The sequence below is a fragment of the Hipposideros armiger genome, unplaced genomic scaffold (assembly GCF_001890085.2).
Source record: "Hipposideros armiger isolate ML-2016 unplaced genomic scaffold, ASM189008v1 scaffold_429, whole genome shotgun sequence".
Classification (NCBI taxonomy): domain Eukaryota; kingdom Metazoa; phylum Chordata; class Mammalia; order Chiroptera; family Hipposideridae; genus Hipposideros; species Hipposideros armiger.
In genome coordinates this window covers 643984-655137 of record NW_017731779.1, presented here as the reverse complement: position 1 = coordinate 655137, position 11154 = coordinate 643984, and the positions used below count along the sequence as shown (strand labels likewise).

Genomic DNA, 11154 nt, shown 5'->3' with positions numbered 1-11154 from the left:
CCCCCCACACACACACACAAACATCAATCCCCTACCTACCTAACACACATTCATAGTCCTCACCTTAATATAAGCCCATGAAATGGGCAAGATGGAACTGGAGCCCCATGGGGCTGCGCTGACAGGACCCACAGGCCGGGCACCCTCATCTGGCTTTACTGAAATCATGGGGTGGTTGGGCAGGAAAGGGGCAAGATGCTTCTTCCTGTATTTTTTCAAGTACAAATTCAGAAGATGAAAAAAGATCCAGTTCAACCAAACAGGCAGAGGCTGGGCCCTCAGGAAGCTCCATGCCTAGCAGAGGAACTCTGACAGAGGAAGGGGCCTGACACCTGCTAAGAAGCAGATGTTCAGGAAGTGTTCCTTCCTTCCTCCTTCAGTGGAAGCATGGCTCACCAGCCATCAGCGTCCCACTGCCTCCCTCAAGAACTGTGGTGGAGGGTTTGGCAGAAGGGTGCTGTTGAGAAGCCCATGGGCTACATATTGGAGGCCATTGCGTGAATATCATTCAGCTGAGGCACTGGGGCTCCTCCACATACAATAATTAATAATAATCAAAAAGGAAAGCGGAAGAAAGCAAGGGGGCCAGGATCTCAGCAACCCTGAAGATTGGCCCTTTTAGCACAGTTTTGGAAGACTGAAGCTCAGGAAATGGCTGCTCAGCATCATTTTCGTAAGATGATTCGATTTCACAGTGTAGAAAGTTAACAGCTACAAGGTATTCCTTTAGTCTCATTCTGACTTCATCCAGTTATTTCTAGTAATAAGGTTTGTTTCCTCCTTACTTATCTCAGATGTAATAAGAATTCAGGCTGCAAAGTGCTCAACACCTTACATCCAATTCACTTGGAGGGAGAGTGTAAGAACATATAAGTTCTACTCTCTTAGCAAATTTCAATTATACAATGCAGTGTTATCAACTATAGTCACCCTGTTATACATTAGGTCCTCAGACCTTATTCATCTTACAGCCAAAAGTTTGCACTGTTTTACCAACTTCTCCCTATCCCCCCTGCCCTGCAGCTCCTGGCAGCCACTTTTCCACTCTGAGTTCTTTTTGTTGTTGTTAGATTAATTCACTTCCAATGTAACCATCAGCTGATTTTAAAACAAAAGAAAGAAAAAAAAAAAAGGAAAAGCTTCTTGGAAGTCTAAGTTAGTCTGAGAGGCACTTCCAGGTGTTAATATTCCAATCCTGATCCAGGAACGCTGCCTCGTCATTACTCTGTTAATAAATCTGGCCTGTCTGTACATGAATGGGAGCTTAGTGTGGCCAATCGAACACTGTGATTAGTAAAATCTGATTGCTCTCCTCTTTGGGCATACCCTAAAAGCAGCCCTTTCACTGCTCTTCCCCGGCCCCTACAGGCACACACTATATATATATATATATATATATATATATATATATATATATATATATATATGAAGATATCCTTGGCACTTCAAGACCTCGATAGGAAGAATAGTGAGTTTGGGGCCATTCTTTCATTCTCTGTCTCCAAAGCCATCCTGAAACCAGCGGCCCAGAACTCACACTCCAATGGGCCCCATGCCAGGGCCGCCTCCTCCATGGGGAATGCAGAAGGTCTTGTGAAGATTTAGGTGTGAGACATCAGACCCAAAGTCTCCAGGGCGACAAATTCCCACCTGCCACAAAGGGAAAGAGCAAAAAGCGAAAGTCAACAGCTTGAAAGGGTGCCCTGGAGAGGTGGCCATGCTGTGTCCTGCAGCCTCTGCCCTCAGAGGAAAGGCAAGCAGGGCTGTTCACAGACGAGTCCTCAGTACTGGCTGTGTTCGCAGGCAAAACCTGGCACTCCATAGGCAGCAAGGCTTGTGGTTTCTGTGCAAACAGCAACTGGCCATTCAGCCTAATTTAGATTCTAAAATATAGATTTGAATATATGGTTAATTCCTAATTCGCTACCCCAAGAGGGAGGAGAGGAAGCGCCCCTAGCACAAAAAAGGATGGACTCCTTGCTATTGAAACAGGCAACTTTCACCCCAGCAATTCTACTTCCCCCTGCATGGTTGGCCTTGCGTATCATGCACTTTCCTGAGGGCTCCTTCAGACGCCCTTATAGAAGGGGCTGGCGGGCTGCCCAAGAGGATGCTGAGTCCAGGGAGAGGAAGGGAGGCTCACAGTTTTCCAAGACCATCCTGGTGCCAAGCACAACATTCAACAGGCGCCCCTGCCATGTTGGCATTAGGGCTGATTTTGAATGTGGCCAAAGATAAAGAATGCATTGACACTATTGAAGCAATAGACAATCCCTAGACTATACTTATAGAAGCAAAGCTAAGCATAAAGAGTCTGAAATAGTAAAACAAATAACAAACAATGACCAAGAAGTTAAGAAGACTGAAAGAGATGATGATACTCCTCTACTCCAATGACTTCCTACCCCATTTCCTTAGAGGTGCACATTACACGGGACCCTCCCCACCCCCACCCCAACCCAAAGTAGTCAGGATGACCCTCCAGGGAAAGAACTATTCAGCTGTTTTACACCCCTGAAGGTGAAGCTAGGATAATGGCTTGTCCAAGGCCATGGGAGAGCAACATTCATCAGTGACCGGAACTTGAGTCTGAATTCCCTCAGGAAAGCAGTCAGGTGACCTGCTTGCATGTAACACCCCCAGAAGGATTGTACCCTTTGACAAACAAACTAAAGACATTCAGTTCATTCTCTGCTTCCTTTCAACCTGTTAGCCTCCTCCCTTACATCTCACATCACCTCATCTAGGATCTGCAATCTCAGTGAAACTGGGGTACTTTGTTTGAAATTGGCAATAAAGGAAGTCAGCCTCAGTTCTGAATTCAATGTCATGCTTTAAGACAACTGTCAAGAAGTCAGAGAAAAAAAACACTTTTTCACTTAACCGTTTCCTCAGGGAGCCCTTTTTGTGTTGCCCACCTGAGCATTCATATTTGCCCCATCTAGGTAGACCTGGCCTCCATGTTGGTGGATCAGGTCACACACATCGCTGATGTTCTCCTCAAACACTCCATTGGTGGATGGGTACGTAATCATGATTGCTGCCAGGCTCTCCTTGTGTTTATCCACCTGTGGGATAGAAAAGGGCAGAGGGAGACAAAGGAAGAAATGTTTGTTTCTGGGTCTCAAACCCTTGCCTTTTATTTTAAAGGATTAAGAAAGATGAAGACTTGGTCTTTTCACTTCTGAAATTGTCTCAAAGTATGAGGACAACAATATAAGAGCCACAGCCATTATTCCCTTCATTAGTCATTCCAAAAAAATAACAAGATCCCTTCAGGCTAGGTCTTCATAGTCAAAATCAAAAAGACTATTCAGAAGATTTCTGGATATTTTGGGCTCAGCTCTCTAAAGTGGTTTTCCTTTGGTTCAAGTCATCTCAGCAATTATTTTAGATCCTTTTGGTATTTTATTTTAGATCCTTAATAATTACAACTACTGGCCCAAAATATTTGTCGGTAAAAACTTTGTGGGATGACAGGAGAGTGGGGGTGAATGGGAGAGAGAAGCGGTGCTGTGTATTTTCAGCTTCCCTTTGAAAGCAGTTACTTGAAGTTCTCAGACTCCATGCCTAATAACCCTAACAAAATCACATTGCTATTCAACTGATTTCCTTCCCTCTTAAGATGCAGCCTCCAGTCCACCAGTGGAAAGCAGATACGGTTGCTAGGCAACCTCTTCCTGGAGGTTGGGAGGTTGGGAGTGGGGGTTGGTGTTTCAGGAAGGAGGGTGGAATGCTGACCGAAAATCAGCAGGTAACGGCTGGGATGGCCACAGGCATTTGCAAAACCTACATTTATGTTTTAATTCCCAACACAAAGATTGTGAGAGAATGTGACTGCCAGTTTGATTATTAATGGGGGAAGGAGGGGTAGGTTGAGCAGAAGAAATAGGCAGGTCCTGCAAGGAGTACCCTTACTACCACCATGAATAATTCATTCAGTTTCTTACACATGCATGCATCAGAGGATGGGATTTCGATTTAAAGAGCCTTCTCCATGTTGGTGAAGGAAGTGGTAAAGTAGACTATGGTCTGCTTTATTCTGGACCAAAAATGCGACTGTTGCTTTTTATTGTTTTTATAGAGATGGTTAGGTTTTCTGATTTTATGCCATTTTCCCCAGACCCATTCCAGGCAAGGAATTGCAGTCTTTTAATTAGAATGCAAAAGAATATAATGTTGATCTAAATCATCCAGTCCCTGACCCCCACCACCTCTTCCCAACCCAGACCTCTCCCATATGTTAAGTGTAAGACAGATACCATGGCCTTGAGGTGAACTGTGTCGATATTTCCATATTTATCCACCTCCACAGGCTGAATCGTCATGCCTGCCATGTGGGCGCTTGCAGGATTGGTCCCATGAGCTGATTTCGGAATGAGGCAAACCTTAGGAACGGAACGGAAGGAAGGAAGGAAGGAAGGAAGGAAGGAAGGGAGGAGAAAAAATAATCACCAGGTTATTCATAATGACAGAAAAGACGTACAACATTCTTAGAGCCAATATTAAATAGGCACTACATCCTTCATCTAAACTGACCACTACTGGGCCATCCGCGTGGCACGTTGGTTAAGAACTGGCTTGGGATGCCAGAGGGCCCCGGTTCGGATCCCACATATGAGGGCCAGTGACACTGCCCTCTACAGCTAAGATGCTGAACAACAGCTCGACCTGGAGCTGGGCTGCTGTAGTTCGCCGGCGACGGCGTAGACTGCAGTCCCCTGCTGCAGTGGACTGCCATAAGCTACCATGTGTAGCCGGCAGCCAGCGTGAACGGCTAGCAGCCACTGTGAGCGGCTGTCCAGAGGCCGGTGACTGATTTGCCTCATCCGGGAACAGTGCAATGATGGTGCCAGCTTGGGCCAGTGAAGCAACATCCTCCACAACTAGACTGAAGAACAAAGCGACAGCAACTTGTCTGTTCCCCTTCCCCTGATTCCCCAGTGCTGTTCCCCTCCCCCAATTCCCCAATAAAATCTTTAAAAAATAAATAAATAAATAAAAAATAAACTGACCACTACTAGTGCCTTCAAATCTGCTATAATTTCATTATTACAAATGAAATCTATAATTGCAAAACAAAGTCCAAAAGAGGAGTTTCCATTTGAATCCCCCGACATTGTTCCTTAAAGACTTTCAGAGTATTAGTACTCTCCTCCCTTATCCCAGCACACCAAAAATAGACCTGGGCTTATTCTAACCTTGTCTCAGTTATAATATGCAGAAAGCATCTTACAAGAACATGAGATTGGAAGTTCAACTTTAGGACTCAAATGCCCCAATCACAACGCCAGGGCTCTGCTAGGCTCTGCCGAGATCCAGGAGAGATGATAATGGTAAACATAATTCCAAGGCCACTCAGTGGCAATACACCAATTATGTCATCATTTATTGGATGTTTATTCTGTGCAGCAAATCCTTAGTTCCCATGACAATCATAAACTAAGCACAAAAACCGGTCCACGCCTGCCCTGTACTCACAGGACTCATCTGTTCACCGACAACACTGGCATACATATAAATGAATGTCTAGAGCCACAGGTGCTATAGAACTTGGAATAAGGGCATGTTGCTTCAAGGTGAAGAGCTCAAGGGAAAGTGTCTCAAGAGCTAGAGCTTAAAGATATACTGAATTCTTATGGAAAGGTGGATAGTAGCTGCAATGTTAGAATCCCCAGATTTAAATCATTTTCATTTCCTCCCCCAAAATCATGTGAACACAGGTGAACATACGTGCTCTGGTATATCTGATAATGCCCCACTACAGAAAAGTACATCACAGAGTTTTCCTTAACAGAAAACAAAAAGGAGAAATGATGATCAACTTGAAATGATCCTCCTGTTTTGTTTTGTTTTTAAATCCAAGAACTAATATTACAACCCCTTGAAGAGACACGAATGAGCATTATAAAATGGGCTTACAAAGGGAAAACTTAGCTTACAGCTGTTTCCTCAAAAACAGAAAAGTTGACTACTTAGTAAAAACACATGTGTGCAACAAGAGAGCTGTAAACTAGAGGCACACATGAAATTACTTTGTCACTCTTCTGCTGGCAGAAAGTTTGTGCCTCTTTTGAATGTCTATTGGTCTCATGCTGGTTATACTGTATTGTCCTCAAATCCTTTTTCTTGTTTAAATGCCTCCCATTTGTATTGAAATTTTTTTCTTTAATTTCTCAGGACCAAAGCTAGAGTCATTTGTCCTTTCTCACATGGTACTTTTATTCTACCAAAGGATTTTTGGATAAAAGGATCCCTTCTGGGTAGAACACTGATCAAGGAAGGGAAAGGCAAATGGTAAAAATGAATATAAAATATTTGTTAAAGGCCTAGGGTAAGAATTCATACCAGGGAAGTTCTGCTGCAACAAAAACATTCAAGCTAAAAATGTCAACCATCCTGTGATGCATTGAATAATGGGCCCCCGCAGATGTCTACACCGAATCCCCAGAATCTATGAATGTCACCTTATATGGCAAAAGGGACTTTGCTGGTGTGATTGAGCTAAGGGTCTTGAGAAGAGGGGTTAAGGATCTTGAGATGAAATATTGAAATCTGGATTATAGGTTGGACCCTAAATATATTCAAAAGTGTTCTTATCAGAGGGAGGCCCAGGGAGACCTGACTACAGAAGTAGATGTGATAACTGAACAAGAGGTCGGAGGGACGGCCGGAAGGGACGGGACTGTGAGCCAAGTAATGCAGGAGGCCTCCAGAAATTGGGAAAGAAGGGCAAAGAAACAGATTCTCTCCTGGACCCTTCGGAAGGAACCAGCCCTGCTAACACCTTGACTTTAGCCAAGTGAAACCAATGGCGACTTTTGGCCTCCATTAACAGTAAGAAAATAAATTTGTATTATTTTAAGCCACTGAGTTTGTAGTAATTAGTTACAGCAGCCACTGGAAACTAATACAAATCCTAATATAAGGAGTAGTGGAAAGAAAGAAGCCTCAGAGGTTTTGTCAATGATTCGTTTATGTGTTGCTGTTACACATTTCTGGTTTTCATGTAGATTTAGGAAACTTTATTTTTTTAATTTTACTTTTCCATGCTTTAGAGTTGTGGTATTGTGAAGGATAAGGAAACAACAGGACCCAGTTTTGATGCTTTAGCTTATCCAAAACTAATCCGCTTTGGTGCATATTGCCCATTCAGGGATGCTGTGTTTTTCTAACTCCCCAGTGTGCCTGGCACAAACCTAACATAGCTCATCCTTGAAGGATTCAGGAGGAATGCTCCTTTGCAAGAGAAATCGATTTCTTACTGCTAGTAAAAATCGAACAACTAAAGGCCATTACTTTGCCTCGGACAGTTGGGAAGAAAAAATACACATGAGTACAGGTTTTTTGGAGGATTTTTTTTGGTCAGTGTTTTTCCTTTGTATAGGAAATTCAGTCGCTGGTCAGCAAACCTGAGTTAATATTTGACTAGCAAATTGAGTTGTTATAAAGTGTTTAGGACAGTGCCTGGCACATGGTAATTGCTACATAAGAATTTGTTAGATAAATTTGTATTCTCCCAAATTAAACTGGTGAATCAAGAACTTGGCTGTAGCACTTTAGGAGCCCCTGAAATTTAACCTAACAGCAAAGTGAAAACAACTTCCAAAAACAGCTTGAAACAAGAGAACCATCAGGAACTCAGGTGGTTCTGAAGCACATGATTTCCCCACACTTCTTTTCAAAATAGGATGCATTTTACTGGATTCCATTAGAGTCTATTGTGAAGGAGCAGCCGTCTCAGACTTCTCTGATATGGAAAAATCCTCCCTGATTATTTGAATAAGTCATTTTCTCTTTCTCTAACTAAAGAAGTCGGCTTTAATTAAAATCTTTAATCTAGAAAGGAGGCTAACATTTCCAAATTTACAACTTCTGTATTCCTACCAGCTCAGTGACTGGGGGGGCTTCCCTGTCTCTCCCTCCCTCTCCCCTCCCTACAATGCAGTGTCCTCTCCTTCTCTGTCCTTCAGAACAGAATAGCCTCTCACAACACTTCAGTGACAGTAGTGTGGAAAATGTCACACGCAAGAGGATGGAGAGAGAAGGCAGGGCTGGCAAACACGAAGAGGGAAGAGGAGCTGGAAAGAATCTGTGAGTCACAGAAGAATTCTGCTCAGGCCCAACCCAAAGGTCTCTCCTCTCTCCTCCCCCTTTCTGGTTTGGTCCCCAGCTCCTGAACATTCACAGATACTTCTGGGTGTTAGACTGGAGGACTGGGAAACAATGAGGGCGGGAAGCATCGCAGAGTGGACGGAACCTGGGTTTTGGCTGGCCCTTTGTTATGAGCGCCTCCCCGGCCTTCCACGGGCTCTACGCTGTGGATCTTGGCGGCCTCTCCATAAAGCAGGTGGGGGATGGGATGGGAAGGGGAGCGATGTGGGGATGGCCACCCCAGAATAAAAGAACCCCTTCCCAGGGTCCCCAGACACCTCGTCATTAGAGAGCGTGATGAGGAGGAGCTCCAGGGGCTACCTCAGTACCTGGAGGCCGAGGAGGAAAAATAGGAGGGGGCTTGTATGCCAGTCATCTGTTAACTTTTCACTGAGCAACTGGAACATCAACATTTCCTATCTGAATCGCTGACAGTGCTGAGACTCTGCAGTCCACAAGACTATATATATATATATATATATATATATATATAGTTCTAAACTAACTTTCCTTAGAAAGCTAAAGAATTCAAATCCGCAAATAAACCGAAGTGAAAGATAACCAAGTCGGGATATCAAGGACTGTGTCTCTGGACTGGCACAGACAGTGCGTTGGATGTGGCCAGTGTTCAATAATTTATTCAATTAGTGAACTTCCTGTTTTTCAAAGGTCTTTGAAAATCAGTTCTCTTCCCCAACCAGGACAAAGGCCTGGGAAAACACACCTGTGGAATCGGGATGAATAAGCAAGGGAACATGAGAGATAATGTTCTCCCCACAACCTCCCCTTCCTTTTTGAAAAAGAAGTGAAATAGTTTTTAGATTCTCTCCTTGTAAATTCCAGCAAGCAATCCCAATTTTAATAAAACCAAGAATGGACTAAGATTGGGCCGCCACTTACCGCACCCTACTTACTCGGGCAGCCAGACCCCGTAGCACTCTTTTCTCTAATTCTCCTAGAACGGGCAGGTGCTTTTGTCCTGTGCCTGACTCTACCCACTACTCCCTCTAAGAACCCCACCTCCAAGCTCAGTGGAAGTTCTAGCTTAGTGTTGGTCATCAACAAAATGAGGGCCCCAAGAACACAGACCACCTTTAGCCACGAGTTGAAGCCTGTGTCAGGTCAAATGCTAAAGGCATTGCCTCTGGAAATCCTGAGCGGGGTCCTGTAGAGCCCATTAGCACCTGCTGGTCCCACAGAGTCCCCAGAGCAGTTTGGACCCAAGACTAGACTCTCATACCCAAAGCACACAATGAAGCACAGCCATGAACTCTGCTCCATGTCTTCTTTTTGTTGCTTAGAGCTGACAGTCATTTAATAGGGCATTTGTTGATTCAATAAATATTTTTTGAGTATACATATAACCAGAACTGTGCTTAGTTAGGCACAGTAGGAGTTACAGAAGAATTAAAGCTCAGTCTCTGCCCTTTGTCCAGGCTTAGGGCCAGGGCTGAGCCAAAGAGAGGGGGCTTGGAATGGCAACATTCCTGCCCCTTCCTGCCTCTGCTCCCCTGGGAGAGCAGTTCCTCAGCCAACTGGCTGGTTTTTGCAGATTGGGTTCGACCAAAAGCTTTTTATCTCTGAATGTTTTCCCTAAGAATGGTCCAATAAAGTGCCTTAGAGGCAAGAATCGTAATGGTCAGTTCACAGAAATTTGTTTCTTGTTTATATGTTCCCTCAGCTACTTCCAAGAAGGCGTGGAGGAAGTATCCCACAGAACAAAAGGGACCCTGGGAGCTGGGCCTGCTGCCACCAGGTGGTGAGCAGACACCACCTGTCCATACTCACCGTTCTGTGTCCTTCTCCTTTCCCTTCTAAGTAAGCCCGGATAGTGGCCAGTCCAGCATATTCCCCCTGGGCTCCACTGAAAAGACAAGAAGAGAAGGATCAGGAATTCGGGCCTTTTTGTTTTCATTTACTCATTCAGTATTCATCAGGCATGGGCTGCATGCTCAACACGTGACACAAAGTCACTCCCGGACACCACGGATTTCTGCATGAGCGTAAATGATTTGAATGACTCCCAGCCTGTGCATAAAACTCCTACTCAGAAATGGGCCTCTCAACCCTCACTCAGGACCGTGAACCAAAAAAATCTTTTTGATTACGGAAAATTTCAAACAAAAGAAGAGAGAAAAATATAAGGAACAGCATGCATGTGTCACCCAGCTTTAACAACAATTGGATTATGGTCAGTCTTATTTCCAACTATATCCCTCACTATCCTTCCTCATTCTGAACTAGATTATTTTAAAGCGAAACTCAAACATTGTATCATTTCATCAATTCAAACTTCAATTTCTTTGTTTCAAAGATAATAATTATTTTTTTTAATGTAACTACAATTATCACACCTAAAACCATGAATGATTTCTTCATGCCACCAAATATTTAGTCAATGATCAGATTGCCCCAAAGGAACTGTGCACTTTGAATGTGGCATCATTCCCATCAGTCTCAGGGCATGCTTTCCTGGGTCTCACAAGCACATGGCCGTTAGTGGCTGGCCATACCCATCAAAACCATCCTTAAAGGCACCACTTTTAGAGCACACTTAATGACTAACATCCCAGTGAGCAACGCTGAGTCAATCATAAACTGTTACTTAATGTTCTCAGTACTCTCTGCAGGAAGGAAAGGGAAGTGAGTAATAGATGTTTTAATCCCATTCAAAATACATATTTCCTCCATTTTGCAAAATTACACCATCATTTGACTCTGGAAGACCCAGTAGTTTTGGCATTCATCCCCCATGGTCACCTGGTAATATTGAGATCACACTCTAAATGCACAAGGCTTAAGAATAAATTAAATGGGGGAGGGGAGTTGTCACTTTGAGGGGTAAAAAGTATAACTATTGCACTGTGTTGTACAGCTGAAACTAATTTTTTAAAATGTGTATTTCGGGCTGGCCGAGTGGCGCGATGGTTAAGAACTGGCTTGGGACGCCAGAGGGCCCCGGTTTGGATCCCACATATGAGGGCCAGTGACACTGCCCTC

At 44.0% G+C, this 11154-nt stretch overlaps 1 protein-coding gene across 1 annotated transcript in view; it reads right to left on the bottom strand.

Moving 5' to 3' along the window:
• GLDC (glycine decarboxylase) overlaps positions 1–11154 on the bottom strand; it is a 74270-nt gene that overhangs the window by 15177 nt on the left and 47939 nt on the right. The window contains exons 16-20 of the mRNA XM_019664748.1: positions 9943–10018; positions 4263–4388; positions 2919–3068; positions 1538–1650; positions 64–205 (exon numbers count right to left, since the gene is read on the bottom strand). Of these exons, the coding sequence (XP_019520293.1) occupies positions 64–205; positions 1538–1650; positions 2919–3068; positions 4263–4388; positions 9943–10018 (607 nt within the window). The remainder of the gene's footprint in view (positions 1–63; positions 206–1537; positions 1651–2918; positions 3069–4262; positions 4389–9942; positions 10019–11154) is intronic.